Consider the following 21,800-nt stretch of genomic DNA (forward strand, 5'->3'; position numbering starts at 1 on the left):
CCATTCTATTTTCCGGCCTGGAAATACAGGCAATGGACTGCACTCAATGTACTTGAGTAACATGCTGGGATTCAACATGCAATGGGACAAAATATCAAACCATGGCTTTGCATCCTCAATTGTTACATATTCAACACTCGCAGTCTTGCTTTGATAGTTTGCAGGTACAGCAGCAACATTAGGCGCCAACAGTTAACTCCTCAGTCTGGGAGCCCAAAGACTTTAATGGGTTCCAAGAACGGACAGGGGCTGTAGAAGGCGGGAAGAATTTATTGTACTTGGCCTGTTATGATCGAGAACGCACTGCCTGAAAGGGAGCAGAAGGGGGAAAACATCTCACCCACCTGACCCTTCAAGTATCAGCTGCCCTGCACGTGGTTGAACCTGCAGATAGTGCATTGGACTTATCAGCCATCTCAGAGCCCGTCACATTGGAGTTGAAGCAAGGCATCCACAACGCCGAGGAACTGCCCGAGACTGTGTCAGAACAAAGTGAGGAGTTTGGCTTTGCACAGGCGTGACTGTTTTGTGACGTTCACTAGGTGTTGAGTTCAGTTTAAGTGTCAGTTCAGGCCCCGACTCCAGGTTCAGGTTATTTCTACGCTGCAACTGCTTTGTTCAGTGCAAAGTAAAACCCTTTGCACTAGTGCCACAGTTGTAGCCCGAGTGCAACTGGGACATTCTATGTGGCTTCAGCTCTGTAAGCAGCTCATTATAACTTTGGGAATAAAACTTCTATTCACTCGAGTCGAGAGTCATTTTCTTACATATCGTACTAATCAGAATCTAGGATGCTGGAAAGCAGTTGAATGTGCTGCAACGGGATAAAGTAAATTGAAAATAATCAAATGCCAGTGATTCATCCCTTTAAACAAGGCTTCGAATTATAACAGGAAGCAATGATACTGTGCAGTCAAAATAACTCGTGCAGCAATGCGAACCTCAGACAACTTTCAATCAAAGCATAACTGTATTAAATGCTAATACACTAACATAATACTGAACACATCTACAGGTCATTGAGCTTTATCTTATAATAAATGAAAACAGCAAAATCCAGATTCCATGCAGGCACAAGAAAGGTCAAGGAAATCTTATAACCTTTTTAGTGTATCATCTGGGTTCATCCAATCAGCTTGCATCATAGGGGCTGTTTAGCACACTGGGCTAAATCGCTGGCTTTGAAAGCAGACCAAGCAGGCCAGCAGCACGGTTCGATTCCCTTAACAGCCTCCCCGAACAGGCGCCGAAATGTGGCGACTAGGGGCTTTTCACAGTAACTTCATTGAAGTCTACTTGTGACAATAAGCGATTTTCATTTAATTTCATTTCATACAAGTGCTCTAGAGTACACTGCTGTATGTGCTATGCAAATAGGCAGCCCTTTTGATTACTTTCCTATCAGCTGCAAGTTTTCTTAAACTAAGTTACATCTACCACATTCATATACTTCAGCCAGTCTTATCTCAATGCAACCCAATCACCAGCATCTTATGGAGACCAGGACTATTACACTTCCTTTTTAAAACCGGTCAAAGGAAATAAAAGGTAGACAAGTAGGATTAAAGTATCCAACTCATTGAGATATGCATCACCCCTTAGAATTCCTACAGGGTAGGGGGTGGCCATTCTTCCCATCGAGTTTACACCAACCCTCTGAAAGAGCACCCTCCCTAGGCCCACTCCCCTGCAACCCTACCGAACCGTTGGACACTAAAAGGCAATTTAGCATGGCCAATCCACCTAACCCACACCTCTTTGGATTGTGGGAGGAAACCGGAGCTCCTGGTGGAAACCCACCCAGACACGGCGAGAATGCAATCGCCCAAAGTTGGAATCGAGCCCCTGGGACCCTGCCGCCGGGTCACTAACTGCCCTGTGAAAGCTCAACAGGCAGCACAGCCGTGACTGACTACAATATCTTTGGCAAAATAAACAATAAACACCAGTGACATTCCTTTCCAGTCCAAGTCAATAGCCAGTGACCTTTAATTCGGCGAATGCCCATGGATTGCAGTGCGCACTGTAGACAGCTAGTTCCCATGACATTTCATCTAACACAAGTTGACAGACAAGCTTACTTTACCTGCCGGCTCGACCTTTCCGCTGCTTGGCATTAGCTTTGCTGACCCACTCTGCTGCCATTGTGCTAATATTGTTTTGTGTGTCAAAGTGAGTCTCTTTTATCTTTCCTCCATCTATTACATGAACCACATCATCTATGGTGATGCTGAAAGAAAAAAAAATCCACTATTTTAAAGCTAACCTTTCACCGTGTTAAAATTACCAGCTACAAATCATTACGACAAATTGGATTTTAAAAATATACGTGTATCGTATTATGCAGTAGAAGAAAGTGCTGGGAATACACAGGAGGTCTGTTATAGACTTGCTTTTATCCTGCGGCCTTTCATGTCTCTTAAGACAACTTGGTGCTTTCTATGTGCTAATTTACCTGTAAGTGCAGTGCAGACAGAAACAGAAAGAAGACAGAATGACCCAGTTAATCGGTTTTTGATGATAACTGAGGAAAGAATGCGAGCCAAGGCACAGAGAGAAATTCTCTTTCCTCTTCCAGGGGATCTCTGACACCTACCAAATTCACAGCAACACTAACATGGGGAACAGGCTCATGGTCTCATATGAAGAACAACAACAATAATTTATGTAGCACCTTTTTTTTTTTTAAATAATTTTTATTGAAAAATTTTGAATTTATACAACAATAACGCACCTTAGTAAAATACCAAAATTTATGTAGCACCTTTAACGTAATGAAATATCCCAAGGAATTTCACAGGGTGAATGCTGAAACAAAATTGGGCGTTAAAACACGTAAGGCAACAAACGTTTGGGCAGATGGCCAAGAGCTTGATCAGAGAGATAGGTTTTAAGGAGTGTCTTAAAGAAGGAAAGACAGATGGACAGTTCAGAGAGAGAATTCGAGAACGTGGGCCATGCAGCAGGAGGTGTCCAACCAATGGTGGAGCAATTAAAAATGGGGATGCTAAAGACACCAGAGTGAAATGCCCTCAGATATCCTGAAACGTCACAGGAACACTAGAGGTCCCAATTTAAATATTTATTGGAGGTATCCATTAGTTTCGATTGGGTCCACTAACCGTCCATTTAGAGGTCTGCACAAAAGTTGAGCACACTCTCGGTTCTACAGTGGATGTGGTTTATTTGACCTTTTATAATAATCTTTATTGTCAGAAGTAGGCTTACATTAACACTGCAATGAAGTTACTGAGAAAATTCCCCAGTCGCCACATTCCGGCACCTGTCTGGGTACACGGAGGGAGAATTCCAAATGTCCAAATGACCTAATAGCACGTCTTTCGGGACTTGTGGGAGGAAACCAGAGCATTCTGAGGAAACCCACGCAAACACAGGGAGAATGAATGGCAGTATATTTTGGATAAATACGAGGTTATCCATTTTGGTAGCCAAAAACAGGAAGGCAGATTATCTGAACGGCTATAAATTGGGAGAGGGGAATGTGCAACGATATCTGGGTGCCCCCATACACCAGTCACTAAAGGTAAGCAGGCAGATCCAGCAAACGGTAAAGAAGGCAAATGGTATGTTGGCCTTCATGGCGAGAGGATTTGGGTACAGAAGGAGGGATGTCTTGCTGCAGTTACACAGAACATACAGTGCAGAAGGAGGCCATTCGGCCCATCGAGTATGCACCGACCCACTTAAGCCCTCACATCCACCCTATCCCCGTAACCCAATGACCCCTCCTAACCTTTTTGGTAACTAAGGGCAATTTAGCATGGCCAATCCACCTAACCTGCACGTCTTTGGACTGTGGGAGGAAACCGGAGCACCCGGAGGAAAACCACGCAGACACGGAGAATGTGCAAACTCCACACAGACAGTGACCCAGCGGTGAATCAAACCTGGGAACCTGGCACTGTGAAGCCACAGTGCTAGCCACGTGTACTACCATGTCAGTTTAGATAAGGTGTTCTTAAAGACTCTGACTATCATTTTTGTGGAGACTTCAGCTCGGAAAAATTCCTTCAACGCAAAACATTAATTGCTCTCTTCTCAGATACTAATGGACCTGCTATGTGCGTCTGACATTTTCTATTTTTACTTCGCACGTAAAACTTTGCAGCTCTTATTTTCGTTTACGACGTATCAGCTTAAAAGATAGGAATAATTTTTAAAACTATGATGTCAATTGATATGAAACCATCCCATTCATTTTGACTGCCAGTTTGTATATTTACAGAAAGCGAAGTGCAGAAAGTAATAAGTGTAGATGTTAACATAAAGGATGGTCTTGGTTCTGGCCTGGAGGTGTCAGAGATTGAACAGTTCCTGCTTGTCCGGTGGGTCAGCTTCACTCCAGCAGGAAGTATTATGGGCCAGAGTTTAGAGAACCCCAAAGTGTGTCATGGAGTTCACCTGACCCATAACTTTAAGTAGATTGTAGTTATGGGGCGGACACGGACCCACTTTACAGGTGTGATGCAACAGAGAACTAAGAGCATTTTAAAACAAAAAAACAATGTTTATTTATGAAACCAGTTAACACTTTATAAACCCACAGTAAACATCTTAACAACTATCAACACCAATAAGCCCCAGATACAATATTCTGTAAGTAACCCTTAACCTTTCCTTGCAACATCCATAAGACAAATGACCCTTTTTACAGAAAGACAACAGGTTTAAATTCTCTACTGAGAGCTGTTATCCCATTGAAATCACCCAAATGAACACTCTTTAGCTTGTAGAGATATCCATGCACATCTACTGGCTTTCACGGCAGCTCTTCCCTCTAAAAGCGAAACCAAACACACCCTGTAGATGCCTGCTCAAAAACGAAAGTGAAAGACAGCCCAGCTCCACGCATACTCTGACATCACTGCAGCCATCCGATAAACACCCATTTCTTAAAGGTACACCCACTACAGCTTTCTGATAAACACCTATTTCTTAAAGATACTCTCACATGACAGAAGCTTCAGGGTGACGGGGTGGAGCGTTGCTGTGAGGAAGCTGGAGAAAAGCGTGTGATGACACAGCCTGTTTGACCCGTTTGCACGTGTATTGGGTCTGTGGTGGTACCGTTTGGGAGGATCACGGCTTGCATGTCATCATGGAGCAGGCGGAGAATGCTGACAAATTTCTGCAAGCAGCCGAATTTGAGGAGGATGTTCCCCAATCCCTCCCGGTTGACAGAGTCAAAGACCTTTGCAAGATTGAAGGCGGCCATGTAGAGGTTGATGCTGCTCCATGCACTTTCCCTGGATCTGTCATACGCTGAAGATCATATAATGGCAGAGAAAGTCATATCTCCAAATTTGCGGTGGATACAAAGCAAAGTTAGGTGGCATTGTAGTGATCTGAGGAGTGATCTGGTCGAAGTCTTCAAGATATTAACAGGGAAGGACAGGGTAGATAAAGTAAACTACTGGTCGAAGATTCCAAAAGTAGGAGGAGAGATGTTAGGGGAAACCACTTCACTCAAAGGGAGCAGGAATTTGGAACTCTCCCAAAAACAGCAGTTAAAGCTAGATCATTGTTAATTTGAAAACGGAGATAGGCAGATTTTTGTTAAGAAAAGATGTTGAGGGATATGGGCCAAAGGCAGGTATATGGAGCTAGGTCACAGATCCCATTGAATGGCGAGACAGGCTCAAGGAGCTGAACGGTCTACTCTTGTTCCTATGTCCATTGAGCCTCTTGATGGGTGGAAACCGCACTGAGACTCATGGAGGAGCTCTTCAGCCACTGGGAGGAGGTGGTTGAGGAGTATTCTCGTGATGATTAGCACTGTTGCTTCACAGCACCAGGGTCCCTGGTTCGATTTCTGCCTTGGGTTACTGTCTGTGCGGAGTCTGCACGTTCTCCCCATATCTCCGTGGGTTTCCTCTGGGTGCTCCGGTTTCCTCCCACAAGTCCAGAAAGACGTGCTTGTTAGGTGAATTCCGAATTCTCCCTCGGTGTACCCGAACAGGCGCCGGAGTGTGGCGACTAGGGAATTTTCACATTAACTTCATTGCAGTGTTAATGTAAACCTGCCTGTGACAATAATAAAGATTATCATTATGACTTTCCCATGACGGAGAATAAGGAAATCCGCCTGTAATTTCCGCAGTTGGACTGGTTTCCTTTCTTGAACATGGTCACAATTAAGGGTTGCCTGAGCTCACCCAGCATGCTCTCTTCCTTCCGGACAAGGGCGATGAGGTTGTGGATTCTTGTCAAGAGTGCCTCTCCGCCCCATTTTAATACTTCTGTGGGGGCTCCATCTGCGCCAGAAGCCTTGACGTTACTGTGAAAAGCTTTGGGTGGCCTTTTCGACGTCACAGCGAGCTGGGGCTGTGCTGAAGAAGCCGTGGACATGGTGGTTGTCATGGAGTTGCTGAGTCTCCTGCGTTCTTTTCACCCACCATCTGTTCTTTCGGTCGTGGGTTCTTTGTTGCACCTCCGCCTTCAGTTGCCTCTAGGCTTGTTTCCTTCTCACTTGAGTTCTGGTGGAACTGCCAGTTCAGGGACACCTTGCGTTTGTGGTCAAGGAGAACCTGGATCACCTGATCATTCTCGTTGAACCAGTCTTGGTGTCTCCTGGTCAAGAGCCCGAGCGTCTCCTCGCAGGTGCTGAGTATAGTGGCTTTTAAGGCAGACCATGTGCTGTGGACTAACTGCGGCTCTGGCTTGTTGGTCATCGTCAAGTTAGCTGTGAGGCACTGACTGAGCTCTTTCTTCTCAGGGTCTTTTGAGTCCAGCGACATTACCCAAGTCACCTATCCCCAGTGGCAGAGTGTTTTCTGCCTGTGTAGGTATGGGGCCAGGGTGAGAAAGAGCTGGTCAGTTGAAGAACTGATGCTACTTGTTTAAAAAAAAAAAAAATTTAGAGTACCCAATTATTTTTTTTCCCAATAAAGGGGCAATTTAGTGTAGCCAATCCACCTATCCTGCACATCTTTGGGTTGTGGGCATGAAATCCATGCAGACACGGGGAGAACGTGCAAACTCCACACAGGCAGTGACCCGTGGCCGGGATCGAACCCAGGTCCTCAGTGCCCTAGGCAGCAGTGCTAACCACTGTGCCACCGCGCCACCCTTGATGCTATTTGTATACAGATCTGATGATGCAGTTACCTCAGGTGTTGAAATGCTATTGAATAACAATGCTAAATATCAAGGGTCTGGATCAGCAATGCCAGGATGACTGTTCGCCAGGGATGAATTATCTTAGTGCATTCGATATTTTTGTTTTTATGCTATGAGCAATGATCTGGAACCTGATGTTTGAAAGAGTGGTTTAAAAAAAAAAGAGTATTATGGAGCAAAGATGGGAGGCAGGTCAGAAGATTGTACAGAATATCAATGAGCAGCAAAGCGTGACTAAAAGATCAATAAGGAGAGAAAAAGTATGAGAGAAAACTAGCGTGTAATATAAAGACAGGTAGCAAGAGTTTCTACAGATATTTAAAAAATAACATAATTAACAAAGTGAGTGCTGCTCTTATAAAAGGAGAGTCTGGGGTATTAATAATGGGAAAATGAGGAGAAAGCGAATGACTTGAAGGGGTATTTTGCACCGGTCTTCACTATAGATATTCAACTAACATCCCAGAAATAGCTGTAAATCAGAAAATGGAAGGGAGGGAGGAGCTAGTGATACTGAGAAAATCTTTTTTTATTTTAAATCGTTGAGGGGATAGGGCATCGCTGGCAGAACCAGCACTCAGCCCTGAGGGCATGTAAGAGTCAACCACATTGCTGTGGGTCTGGAGTCACATGTAGGCCAGATCGGGTAAGGATGGCAGATATCCTTCCCTGAAGGACGTCAGTGAATCAGATGGGTTTTTACAACATTCAACAATTTGGTTTCTTGGCCATCATTCGGCTTCAAAAAATTGTTTTTTAAAAATAAATTTAGAGTATCCAATTTTTGTTTCCCAATTAAGGGGCAATTTACCGTGACCGATTCACCAACCCAGCACATCCTTTTGGGTTGTGGGGGCGAGACCCACACACAAATTGGGAGATTGGGGAAACTCCACACGGACAGTGACCCGGGGCCGTGATCAAATCCGGGTCCTCAGCGCTGTATGCAGCAGTGCTAACCACTGTGCTACCATGCCATCATTAGACGTTTAATTCAAAATAAAATTCAAATGTCACCACCTGCCGTGGCCCCCAGAGTACCGCCCTGGGTCTCGCGAATACTAGTCCAATGATAATACCACTGCTCCACTGCCTTCCCACAGTGGAGCTGTGGGCTGACAAGTCCCCAGGTCCTGATGGGCTTACTCTTAAGGTCTTAACAGAAGTGCTCGCGAGATAATTGATGCAATCATTTAAACGTTTCCAAAATTTCCTAGATTCAGGGGAAGATTCCATTAGATTGAATTACACTGGAAACTCATATTCAAAAAGGGATGGAGACAGAAAAAAGAAAACAACAGCACAATTAGCCCATCACGTGTAACAGGGAAAATGTTAGAAGCCATTATTAAAGATGTTATAAAAGTGCACTTAGATAACTTCAAGGTAAAAGGTAATCAGGCAATGTCAGCATTGTTTTGTGAAAGGAAAATCATGTTTAACCAATTTATTGGTGCTCTCTGAAGTTATGTGTTCTGTGGATAAAGTGGAACCGATGGTTGTGCTGTACTTAAGATTTCCAAAAGGCATTTGATAAGGTGCCACATCAAACGTTATTGCAGGAAATAAAAGCTAGAGGGCAACATTTTGGCATGGGTAGAAGATTGGCTAGCTAACTGGAAACAAAGTAGGCATAAATGGGGCATATTCTGATTGGCAACATGTTACAAGGCCTCAATGTTTTACAATTTAGTGTTGGTACATCCACCGTGCTGCTAGGGAGAGTTCCAGGATTTCAACCCAGTGACCGTGACAAGTCAGGATGGTGAGTGGCTTGGAATGGAACTTCCAAAGGGTGTTGTTTCCATGTCTCTGCTGCCCTCCTCCTTCCAGATGACATTGGTCATGAGTTTGGAAGGTGCTGCCTAATGAGCCTTGGTGAGTTCCTGCAGTGTATCCAGATGGTACACACAGCTGCTACTGTGTGCCGGTGATGGAGGGGGTAAATGTTTGTGGATGGGGTGCCAATCAAGCAGCTTGCTTGGTACTGGGTGGTGCCAAGCTGTTTTGAGTGCTGCTGGAGCTGCACTCATCCAAGCAAGGGGAGTATTCCATCACACTCCGATTTGTACTGTATAGATTGTGGACAGGTTTTGGGTAGATGTGTTGCTCACTGCTAAATGACTTGAATGAAGGAACCAAAGATATGATTGTTAAATAAACTGATGATGCAAAGATGGGTAGGAAAGTTATCTGTGAAGATGACATAAGAAGGCTACAAAGGGATATAGATAGATAAAGTGAGTGGGTAAAAATATCTTGCAAATAGAGTATAATGCGGGCAAAGTGAAATTGTCCATTTTGACAGGATGATTAAAACAATCATCTAAATGGTGAGATTGCAGGGGCGGGATTCTCTGATCCTGAGGCTAAGTGTTGACGTCGTCAGAAACGCCTTTGCGTTTCTCGATGGCGTCAACATGGCCCCAGGATCAGCAATTGTGGCCCTTACAGGGGGCCAGCAGGGCGCTGGAGCAGTTCATGCCACTCCAGCTGCTGATCCGGCCATGGAATGGGCGCCGGGGGATGCACGCATGGTGATAGGGTGGGCTTGGGTAAGGTGCTCTTTCCAAGGGCTGGTGCAGACTCGATGGGTCGAATGGCCTCCTTCTGCACTGTAAATTCTATGATCAAGGTAGATATTGAAAGGATGTTTCCTCTTTTGGGAGAATCTAGAACTAGGGTCACTATTTAAAAATAAGGGGTGGCCCATTTGACACAGATATGGAGACATGTTTTCTTTCAGAGGGCCATGTGAATTTGGAACTCTCTTCCTCAAAGTGGGTGGAAGCAGAGTCTTTGAATGCTTTAAGGCAGTTATATAGATTCTCGATAAGCAAGGAAATAAGATTACAACAGTTAAATAAAAGCAGGACATTGCAGACGCTAGAGATCTGAAATAAAAACAAGTGCTGGAAATGCTCAGTAGATTTGGCAGAAAGAATCATATTGGACTCGAAATATTAACTTTGTTTCTCTTTGCCCAAATGCTGCCAGGTCTGAGTTTTTCCAGCACTTTAAGTTTTTATTACAGCAGTTAGCAATAATTGAAGAGCCCAGCAGTGGCACAGATGTAATGGCTTCATTCTGTGCTATGGCCAATTTGGAGCAGGTCCAAACTACCCTGTAAAAAACATAAAGCCCCGCAAAACTTATACTTGACGAGCTGCAAATCTCCTCAAGACATCTTGTGATTGTGAAAAGCACTATCCAAACACAGGTCTTTCATTTTACCGATGAGTCCTTACAGACCTCAATCTTCACAACCTTCTTATGAAGAAAGGTTGAGGGTGCTAGGCCTTTTCACATTAGAACGGAGAAGGATGAGGGGCGACTTGATAGAGGTTTATAAGATGATATGGGGAATAGATAAGAGTAGACAGTCAGAGAATTTTTCCCCGGGTGGAACAAACCATTACAAGGAGACATAAATTTAAGGTGAATGGTGGAAGATATAGGGGGGGATGTCAGAGGTAGGTTCTTTACCCAGAGAGTAGCGGGGGCATGGAATGCACTGCCTGTGGAAGTAGTTGAGTCGGCAACATTAGGGACCTTCAAGCGGCTATTGGATAGGTACATGGATTACGGTAGAATGATGGGGTGTAGATTAATTTGTTCTTAATCTAGGACAAAAGTTTGGCACAACACCGTGGGCCGAAGGGCCTGATCTGTGCTGTATTTTTCTGTGTTCTATTCGGCATTGTCAAAGGACTCAGTCAAACACATCATTGCTTAAAGACTGTGTGGCATCAGGGCAGGTTTACTGAGAAAAAGATGAGACAGAACTCCAAGAAATTTTGTACGCTCGAAACCTCATGAAAGTTCAGAGGCAGAAACAAAAATCTGAGTGCATTTAAGAGGGAATTGTCAGGAACCTGTCAGGGAACGGAACATCTCATCGCTTCGGCTTGAGCAAATGGAATTGCAAAACAGTCATTTGCAGAACAAGTCTCCCACTGCGCACACAACAATGCAAGTTGCATTACCTTGTCTCTGCGATGTTGGTAGCAATTACAATCTTGCGAACTCCCGGAGGTGGCCTCTTGAAAACCTGAGAATATAACCATGCTAAATTACAGCAAACCCCCTGCATTTCCAACAGTCAAACCATTACCCGCTGACAGCATATAATTTAATCGTCAAGTGAAGTGATCAGAAATAGGATTCACTGCTGCAGATAAGTCAATCATTTCTCCTACGAATGCATGAAGCTAAAGAGATGTACATTGTTAGTCAGAAAATGATAGTTATTGACTTATTCTGCACAGGTTTGAGAAATGCAACACAGACAAGTTTAGCTGGTCCAATATTTTTCCTTGCGAACCAACAAATATGTCTTGTGGTCACATGAAGATGGCATACGATTTTCCTTCTTGTTCAGACCAGTAACTTTTGCAGATTTATACAGAAGTGGCTTCTAACATTTAAGGCTTTATTTCTACCTCTACGGATCAGTGTGAGATCTGTGCCAATTGTAAGTCAAAAGGAGCCAGATACAGTGCTTAAAGAGATTTTGAGGGCAAACAGGCAATCCGAAGCTTAAAATAAATGATCCTTTTCTGATTGTTAGGTGGGCCGAAGAGGTTATCCTGGAAATCTTTGTACGTCACTCTTCCTGTGGACAAAAGTGTCCTTTGATTGGACGTGAAAAACAAAGCATCTTTTGTGATCATCTTCCCTGCAGGAAGATCTGAAGATAGATAGTTCGTCATCCAATATTAAACGAATCCCTACGTCAAACCTTGCTAACACTTACAGATTTCGATGCTTTCAATTGATAAAAAAAGGAAGCTCAATAAGTAGCATAAGTAGCCTTGTTCCAATTTTGTTTAGGAATCATTTGCACGATGGAGCCAGCACTGGCATCTAACAGAACATGGAAACAATTTGTTTTCCTCCAATCAGCCATTAGCAGGTAAAGACTTGCATTCATGAGCATGATACAAGGCCACTTAAAGCAACGTCGTTCCAATGAGCAACAACCCTGCTCGGAGAAACCACTTTTCACAGTGTGACCTTACATGTCAAGTTCTACCGCATACGAATAAAGGTCTCTGCACAGCCACAAATTACAACACTGTACCACCCATTAAGTGAAGACAATGTGGAGGAAAGAGAAGTTGCATTAACTGTAGTCCATCATACCTCTGTCTGATTCACCGAAGGCATAAGAGAGTGAAGAGGAATAATCACAAACCGATCTGGGAGGAATAAAATATCAGTGAATTAAAAGGCAATTCCTCCAAACATACAACACTTGGACATCTGATTCAACACACAAAACTATAATACTGTGGCACTAAGATCCTCAAATGTGAGCACCAACATTTATACAACTCACCAATGTGAAATGGGAGTTTCTACAAGGAGTGCCAACATCAACTTGAACTTTCTAGAAGTGTATCACCACTTTGGATTATATGGATTGTAGGTGCAGAGGAAATGCACAAAGCCATTCAGCCCCTCAAACCTGTTCGGCCATTCAATGAGATCATGGTTGATCATATTCTAACTCCATCCACACCTCTTGACTCCATATCCATATATACAATTCCTGAAGACAGGGGAGGGGGTGACATAGTGGTATTGTCGCTGGACTAGTAAGAGACCCAGGATAATGAAATGGGGACCCGAGTTCGAATCCCACCACGGCAGGTGATGGAATTTAAACTCAATACAGATATCTGGAATTAAAAGTCTAATGATGACCATGAAAACATTGTCGATTGTTGTAAAAAGCCCTGGGAGTCCTCAACATTGACTCGGGACCTCATGAAGTCGCATGGCTTCAGATTAAACATGGGCAAGGGAACCTGCTGCTGATTACCATGTACCGGCCACCATCAGCTGAAGAGTCAGTGCTCCTCCATGTTGAACACCACTTGGAGGAAGCACTGAGGGCATTCTGGGTGGGGGACCACTGTCTATCATCAAGAGTGGCTCGGTAATCCTACCACCACAAGCCGAACTGGCCAGGTCCTAAAGGACATAGCTGCTTGACTGGGACTGCAGCAGGGGTGAGGGAGACAAAAGGGAAAAGAATACTTGACCTCACCCTCACCAACCTGCCTGCTGTAGATGCATCCGTACATGTATCGGTTGAAGTGACCGCACAGTCCTTGTGGAGACAAAGTCCCATCGTCACATTGAGGAGGGGCTGGTTTAGCACAGTGGGCTAAACAGCTGTCTTGAAATGCAGAACAATGCCAGCAGTGTGGGTTCAATTCCCGTACCAGCTTCCCCGAAAAGTCCCCGGAATGTGGCGACTAGGGGCTTTTCACAGTAACTTCATTGAAGCCTACTTGTGACAATAAGCGATTATTATTATATTATTATAACCTCAATCGTGTTGTGTGGCACTACCACCGTGCTGAATGGGATAGATTCAGAACAGATCTAGCAACTCAAGACTGGGCATCCATGAGGCGCTGTGGGCCTTCAGCAGCAGCAGAATTTTACTCAGCCACAATCTGTAACCTCATGGCCCGGCATATCCCCCACTCTACCATTACCACCAAGCCAATGATCAATCCTGGTACAATGAAGAGTGCAGGAGAGCATGCCAGGAGCAACACCAGGCATACCGAAACATTTGGTGCAGACCTGGTGAAGCTACGACACAGGACTACATGTGTGCCAAACAGCATAAGCAAGTAGCAGAAAAGCTAAGCGATTCCACAACAGACGCATCAGATCTAATCTCTGCAGACCTGCCACATCCAGTCGTGAATGGTGGTGTACAATTAAACAACTCACTGGAGGAGGAGGCTCCACAAATATCCCCACCTTCAATGATGGAAGAGCCCAACACATGTGTGCAAAAGACAAGGCGGAGTCATTCGCAACAATTTTCAGGCGGAAGTGCCGAGTGAATGCTCCATCTCGGTCTCCTCCGGAGGTCCCCAGCATCACAGATGTCAGTCTTCAGCCAATACGATTCACTCCACGTGATATCAAGAAACGGCTGAAAGCACTGGATACTGCAAAGACAATATCCCAGCAATAGTACTGAGGAGTTGTGCTCCAGAACTTGTTGCACCCCTAGCCAAGCTGTTCCAATACAGCGACAACACTGGCAGCTACCCGGCAATGTGCAAAGTTGCCCAGGTGTGTACTGTACCCAAGAAACAGGACAAATCCAACCCAGCCAATTACCGCCCTATTAGTCTACTCTCCACCATCAGTAAGTGATGGAAGCAGTCATCAACAGTGCTGTCAAGTGACACATACTCAGCAATATCCTACTCACAGATACTCAGTTTGGGTTCCACCAAACATGGACAAAAGAGCTGAATGCCAGAGGCGAGATGAGAGTGACGGCCCTTGGCATCAAGTCATCATTTGACCGAGTACGGCATCAAGGAGCCTAGTTCAACTGGAGTCAATGGGAATCAGGGGGAAAACTCTCTGCTGGCTGAATACCTGCCAAAGGAAGATTGTTGTGTAGGGAGCCTGTCCACCATCTAAAAGGCATAAGTCAGGAGTGTAATGGAATACTCTCCATTTGCCTGGATGAGTGCAGCTCCAGCACCACAAGAAGCTCAACACCATCCAGGACAAAGCAACTTGCTTGATTGTTCCCCCTTCCACAAACACTCAAACCCTCCACCACAGACGAACAGTGGCAGCCACTGTATCATTTACAAAATGCACTGCAGTAACTCACCAAGGTTCCTTAGACAACACCTTCCAACCCACGACCACTACCATCAAGAAGGACAAGAACAGCAGATACCTGGGAACCCCACCATGGAGGTTCCCCTCCAAGTCACTCACCACCCTGACTTGGAAATATATCGCCGCTCCTTCACTGTCACTGGGACAACATCCAGGAACTCCCTCCGCAATAGCACAGTGGGTGCATCTTCACCTCAAGTATTGCAGCAGTTCAAAAAGGCAACTCACCACCACCTTCTGAAGGGAAACTAGGGATGGGCAATAAATGCCGGCCTAATCAGCGATGCCCACATCCCGTAAATGAATTGAAAAAAAGAAAGGCTTCCCCTTGATCGTTGCGGCAATGACCAGGGGGCATAGATTTAAGGTAAGGGGCATAAGGTTCAGAAGAGGGGATGTGAAGGAAAACATTTTTACCCAGCGGGTGATGGGAGTTTGGAACTCGCTGTCTGAAAGGGTGATTGAGACAGAGGCCGCCATAACATTTAAGTATTTAGATATGCACTTGCGATACCGAGGCATACAAGGCTAAGTGCTGGAAAATGGGATTAGAATAGTTAGGTGGTTGTTTTTGAGCGGCGCAGATGTGATGGGCCGAAGGGCCTTTTCTTTGCTATATGACTCTTATCATCATGTTATTAAGTGTAGTTTCTGAGATTGAAGTGTTCAGCATTGCCAAGTAAATGTACTTCACTAACAGAGATTGATAAGCGTGAATCACTGGAATCCATTTACAGTCCACTGAACGACATGTATAGCGAGTTTTTCTCGGCGCTGCTGCCCAACGGTACTGCTAGCTTTCCTGGACTCGGGGTGATTCTCTCCGCCACGGCCACACTTAGAGGGATTCCTTGCTGGCCAGCACCTCTCAGATTGAGGCACCTGCCTGCTTTTGAGACCACCTCTCCCCACACCAGCCCCCCCCCCCCCCCCCCCCCCCCCCAATCTTGGGAAGGACCCCCTAGAACACCCTATCACCACACCGTCCTCTACCTGCCAAGGCCTCCCAGACATGACAGTACCAGCCTGACACCCAGGCACCCTAGCATTGTCAGTCTGGCAGTGCCCCTGACAACCTGCAGGGGGCGGCAAGGGAGACGGAGAAGGGGTGGGCGGCAGCAAGGGAGACGGAGAAGGGGTGGGCGGCGGCAAGGGAGACGGGGAGGGGAGGCGGCAAGGGAGACGGGGAGGGGAGGCGGCAAGGGAGACGGGGAGGGGAGGCGGCAAGGGAGACGGGGAGGGGAGGCGGCAAGGGAGACGGGGAGGGGAGGCGGCAAGGGAGACGGGGAGGGGAGGCGGCAAGGGAGACGGGGAGGGGAGGCGGCAAGGGAGACGGGGAGGGGAGGCGGCAAGGGAGACGGGGAGGGGAGGCGGCAAGGGAGACGGGGAGGGGAGGCGGCAAGGGAGACGGGGAGGGGAGGCGGCAAGGGAGACGGGGAGGGGAGGCGGCAAGGGAGACGGGGAGGGGAGGCGGCAAGGGAGACGGGGAGGGGAGGCGGCAAGGGAGACGGGGAGGGGAGGCGGCAAGGGAGACGGGGAGGGGAGGCGGCAAGGGAGACGGGGAGGGGAGGCGGCAAGGGAGACGGGGAGGGGAGGCGGCAAGGGAGACGGGGAGGGGAGGCGGCAAGGGAGACGGGGAGGGGAGGCGGCAAGGGAGACGGGGAGGGGAGGCGGCAAGGGAGACGGGGAGGGGAGGCGGCACGGGAGACGGGGAGGGGAGGTGGCACGGGAGACGGGGAGGGGAGGCGGCACGGGAGACGGGGAGGGGAGGCGGCACGGGAGACGGGGCGGAGGTGGAAAGGGAAATGTGGAAGGGGCTGCGCTGCAACTCCAGCTTAGTGAAGCGACGCAAGGGAGAGGTGTGGGAGGAAACAAGAGAAAGAGAAAAAGCTTTCAGCACCAACTCAGGCTCCCAAAGCACATTACACCCTATGAAGTATTTTGAAATGTAGACATTGCGATATAACTTGCTATTATTTGATGTTTCTAGCAAGGAACTGTATTTCATAACAAAAGGAAAGCTAATCCATGACTGCTCCTCTCTGAAATCTCCCTGAAAAAGTGACAGGACACGGCGAGTACCACCTACCCTTCGGTCACATTCTGTCAGCCATCACCGACAGACAGCATCTGACACACGGTCTAAGTTCTAATACAGTCCAGTGTCAACCGTGCAATCACATCGTCGTCACAGTCCCAGAGTCTGTGTGTCACCTTGAAGAGAATACAGAATTTCTACAAATAGGTGCTCTGACACACACAAGCAATATGATAATGGGACCATCTGGTTCCGTCAAGCTAGAAAACAACTCTTAAAATATTAACAACAACATTTCAGGTTTGAGATCCAACGAACCCCTCCCTTCTCCCTCAGGGAAGCTTTGAAATAGAGCATCTCACTAAGCTGGAGTTACAGCGCAGCCAGTGCCAAGTCCAACTGACGTGAACCATTTCCTTCGAATGGGATCTTCTACTGTTTGTCTTTGGAGTGTCAGGTGGGGACCTGCACTTGACCTAAATACTTCCTTCCCTCTGCGATGCACCCAAATGGCATTTCATTGGCAGGAAGCATTCAGGGTTTAACCGCACTTCAAAAATTATTCTCCCACATCAGAAAATGGCACTGCAATACTATTACCTGATTTGAACATGGTTTGTGCAGTCAGAAGGTCATTCAAGGTGCTGATATTGTCCCAGCCAGGGAGGAAGACTAAAATGGCACCCTCCTGCAAATTAAGTGACAATTCAGTTGACTACATTGTTTTGTTAATCGCAAATAAAAACAAAGGCTGATAAAGATTACTAGACTGACATATTGTACGGTCTGCAATAGTCTTGGAAACCCAGCATAAGCAAAGCAGCACACACCACAGAGCAAATAAATCAATAGCTAGAACATCTCAATGGTATATATTATATATATATATATATATATTTTCACATCACGGAGCATTTTCTTCCCAACAGCAGGAAGTCAAACAACAAATGCTCAGTGGTTCCAAGACAATATTTGTAGCCCGAGCATGGTTTTCACTGAGTGCAATAAAGGCCATTCTATAGAAATGACAGATCATTTAACCCCTATTTATATTAAACCTTTGTTTGAGACCCAAATTGGCCATGCTGGAAGGCACAAAGGGTAGCACAATGGTCAGCACTGCTGCCTCACAGCGCCAGGGTCCCGGGTTCGATTCCAACCTTGGGTCACTGTCTGTACGGATTCTGCACATTCTCTCCGTGTCTGCATGGATTTCCTCCAGGTTCTCCGGTTCCCTCCCACAGTCCAAAGATGTGTAGGTTAGGTTACAGGGTTGCGGGGATGGGCCGGGGGCGTGGGCCTGGTTGGGATGTTCTTTTGTAGGGTGCGTGCGGACTGGATAGGCTGAATCGCCTCCTTCTGCAATGTGGGGATTCCATGAATTGAAGCTTGTGAGATTATTCTTTTTTTTTCAATTATGGGGCAATTTAGCATGGCCAATTCACCTACCAGGCACAGCTTGGTGAGACTCACGCAGACATGGGGTGAATGTGAAAACTCCACATGAACAGTGACCCAGGGCTGGGATCGAACCCGGGTCCTCAGTGCCGTGAGGCAGCAGTGCTAACCACTGCACCACCATGCCACCCCTAACTCGTAACAATATTCTGAGTCACAGAACATGTTTATTCACAGAAGTGAAATTTTAGAAGAAATCAACATGAAGGTGAAAATAAACTGATGGAAGACAGATTGATCTCAATAAGAATGCAAAGTCCCTCCCTCTGATGCATGGGGCTGCCACCCAGTGATCAGTTCCACCCACCACGTTTGGAAGTTAAATGGGACAACATTTGCGGTGAAAGAGACAAAACGCTTGGATCATAGCTTCTCCATGACTCCTCTCCAAACAAAAATATCAGTATAATACTAAAAGTGCCACCTGGTTCTGTCTATAAATGCTCATTAAACACTATCAGCATTTTGAGCTTCCACTGATTGATTGTAATTAGTGGGCAGCACGGTAGCATGGTGGTTAGCATAAATGCTTCACAGCTCCAGGGTCCCAGGTTCGGTTCCCGGCTAGGTCACTGTCTGTGCGGAGTCTGCACGTCCTCCCCGTGTGTGCGTGGGTTTCCTCCGGGTGCTCCGGTTTCCTCCCACAGTCCAAAGATGTGCGGGTTAGGTGGATTGGCCATGCTAAATTGCCCGTAGTGTCCTTAAAAGTAAGGTTGGGGGGGGGTTGTTGGGTTACGGGTATAGGGTGGATACGTGGGTTTGAGTAGGGTGATCATGGCTCGGCACAACATCGAGGGCCGAAGGGCCTGTTCTGTGCTGTACTGTTCTATGTTCTCTTTTGGAAGTACAATCGCGGAGACTGGGGTACCTCATCGACTCCCTTACTCACATTTTGGTTTTGATGTTTGGAGTTTCTTTTGTGACTTGTTTTTGTTTAAGGTAGAATACCTTTAAGAGACTTTAATTTGTCCCTTGGCACGATGGCACAGTGGTTAGCCCTGATGCTTCACAGCGCCAGGGACCCGGGTTCAATTCCAGTGTTGGATCACTGCCTGTGTGGATTTTGCAAGCTCTCCCCGTGTCTGGGTGGGTTTCCTCCGGGTGCTCTCGTTTCCTCCCACAGTCCAAAGATGTGCAGGTTAAGTGGATTGGCCGTGCTAAATTGCCCCCCAAGTGTCAAAAAATATGACGTGGTGGTTACGGGGTTAGGATGGGGGTGTGGGCCCCGGCTGGGTGCTCTTTCAGAGGGTTGGTGCAGACTCGATGGGCCAAATGGCCTCCTTCTGCACTGTAGTGATTCTATGATTTTGTTTCCTTGGTTCTGTGATTTGCACCAAAATACGTTGGGAGGCCCACAAACAATCGTGGCTGCAGAGTTCAGAAGTTCAACATTTTCAATAGGATAGTATAACAGTTCAGCCCCTCAATCGAATGATATTGATGGGTCTTAAAGCTGCTTTGACACACAGTTAACATTCATTATTGTGCAGAAGTGCAAAGGCTGGAGGTTGAGGAGTGTTATGCATCCATTTAAAAAACTGCAGCACAGATCATTTCAGGAAGGTGTGATCACACTTTTGAACTCTGTATTTTACATCTCGGCAGTTGACAACTTTCTCATCACTCATGAGCAAACGGGGAAAAAATGAGCATCATTAAAATCGACTTTGGGTGCTGAAGCTTCATTAACGTCTCGAGCAAAAATACATTTCCATCCACACCTGTAGGTCAGCTTTTCATAATTTGTAGAATTGTTAAAGCACAGAAAGTTATTTTTAAAAGGCTATTATTTGGTGTATTGTTCCAGGTCTCTGAAATTCTCTTATTTTCAATTAATCCCAGGGACAGAGGCATCACTGGGAAGGCTGGTATTCGTTGTTGATCACTAGCTGCCCTTGGTCAATTGAATGGTTGCTCGGCTGCTTGAGTGGAAAGTTAAGAGGCAAGCAACCTTGGTCTGGAACTGGAATCATATCAGCCTAGATCAGCGAAGGCTGCAGGTTCCTGCGGACCATTAATGAACCAGTTGGGATTCAACAACAAGCTGTCAGCCTCATGACGACTTAATAATCTTTTTTTATTATTGTCACACGTAATACTTAGTGAAGTTACTGTGAAAATCCCCTCGTCGCCACATTCCGGCGCCTGTTCGGGTACAGAGGGAGAATTCAGAATGTCCAATTCACCTAACAGCACGTCTTTCGGGACTGGAGAGAAAACCGGAGCACCCGGAGGAAACCCACACAGACAAGGGGAGAACTTGCAGACTCCGTACAGATAATGACCCAAGCTGGGAATCGAATCAGGGACCCTGGCGCTGTGAAGCATCAATGCTAACCACTGTGCTGCCGTGCCATACGGACATCTGCTTTTGTATTTCCAGATTCTTGTTTTTTTAAAAAACTAAATTTGATTCTCATTAAGCACGATAAATTCTAACTAGCGGAAAAATAGATTGGCCAAATCATTAGATATCGCATATCAGAGAATTAACTCCTGAGGACTAGTTCACTAAATAGTCAGATAGAACAGCAGGTTACATCCAAGACCAGCAAAATCAACTCCTCTCCCCTCAATATGAAGATGCTACATTTAAACTATGTTAAAGCAGTGCCATTCCTGGTACTGCTCTGCATCAGTAATCAGATCATTGATCAATCTTTAATTAAGAGTTATGGGGATAAGGCAGGAAAAGTGGAGTTGAGGGTTATATCAGATGATTAAATGGCAGAGCAGACCCTATTGGTCGAATGGCCGACTTCTGCTCCCATGTCGCTAATCCCTTTGAACAGATGCAATTTGGGCCTTTAAGGATTTTTTTTAACAAGTGTATAAAATACCTTCACTTGAATGAGAAGTAGAGAATGAGGACAGGAAATCAGCAATTGTAACACGAAAGATTGATTTTAATAAAAAACAAGATTGGGCCAGAGGGAGATAATCTAATACGCTCAATTTCTTATCCGCAAGCAAGGAATTGGTGCGAACAGTTCATCATTTAAACTGATGTCTCTCTCAGGGACCAAAGTCCACCTTTAGTTTTAGGTGGAAAGTAGTACCCAGTGAAGCTGAAGGCATAGTGTGTGTGTGCGCAGGCAAGGAAAAACACCCAGTCTTGTTTTACGGTGTTACGGTAAACTTTTTGACACAAGCCAAAATGTCAGGCACCGTTTGGCTGAACACGTCTTGAATTGACTGAGCCCTTCAGCCCAGTAACTGATGATATAGATTTCATGAACCACTTAGCAAAGTATTTCCCTTGCAATGCGCTTATCAAGAGGATTAATTACCTCCAGGTGCACAGGATCACAAACACGAGAATAATAGGCATTCCCAGAAAATGAAAGTGTTACATCTCCTACGGATGCAGCCTTCCTAGAGTTTCAATACCAACCTCCCGAGGTGAAACAATAGTGAATAAAAACCCAGGGTTATGTCAAGTCATAGCTCATGTGCACGCCCCATCAGAGAGAGATGATGCATTCTG

The 21,800-nt window shown here is 46.0% G+C and overlaps 1 protein-coding gene across 1 annotated transcript in view; it reads right to left on the reverse strand.

Annotated features, from left to right (window-relative positions):
- Positions 1 to 21,800, reverse strand: part of dhx36 (DEAH (Asp-Glu-Ala-His) box polypeptide 36) — a 79,626-nt gene that overhangs the window by 27,364 nt on the left and 30,462 nt on the right. Inside the window, exons 12-15 of the mRNA XM_038815771.1 lie at positions 17,456 to 17,543; positions 12,286 to 12,341; positions 11,127 to 11,191; positions 2,087 to 2,230 (exon numbers count right to left, since the gene is read on the reverse strand). Coding sequence (XP_038671699.1) covers positions 2,087 to 2,230; positions 11,127 to 11,191; positions 12,286 to 12,341; positions 17,456 to 17,543 — 353 coding nt within the window. The remainder of the gene's footprint in view (positions 1 to 2,086; positions 2,231 to 11,126; positions 11,192 to 12,285; positions 12,342 to 17,455; positions 17,544 to 21,800) is intronic.

Source organism: Scyliorhinus canicula, chromosome 13 (assembly GCF_902713615.1).
Source record: "Scyliorhinus canicula chromosome 13, sScyCan1.1, whole genome shotgun sequence".
Classification (NCBI taxonomy): domain Eukaryota; kingdom Metazoa; phylum Chordata; class Chondrichthyes; order Carcharhiniformes; family Scyliorhinidae; genus Scyliorhinus; species Scyliorhinus canicula.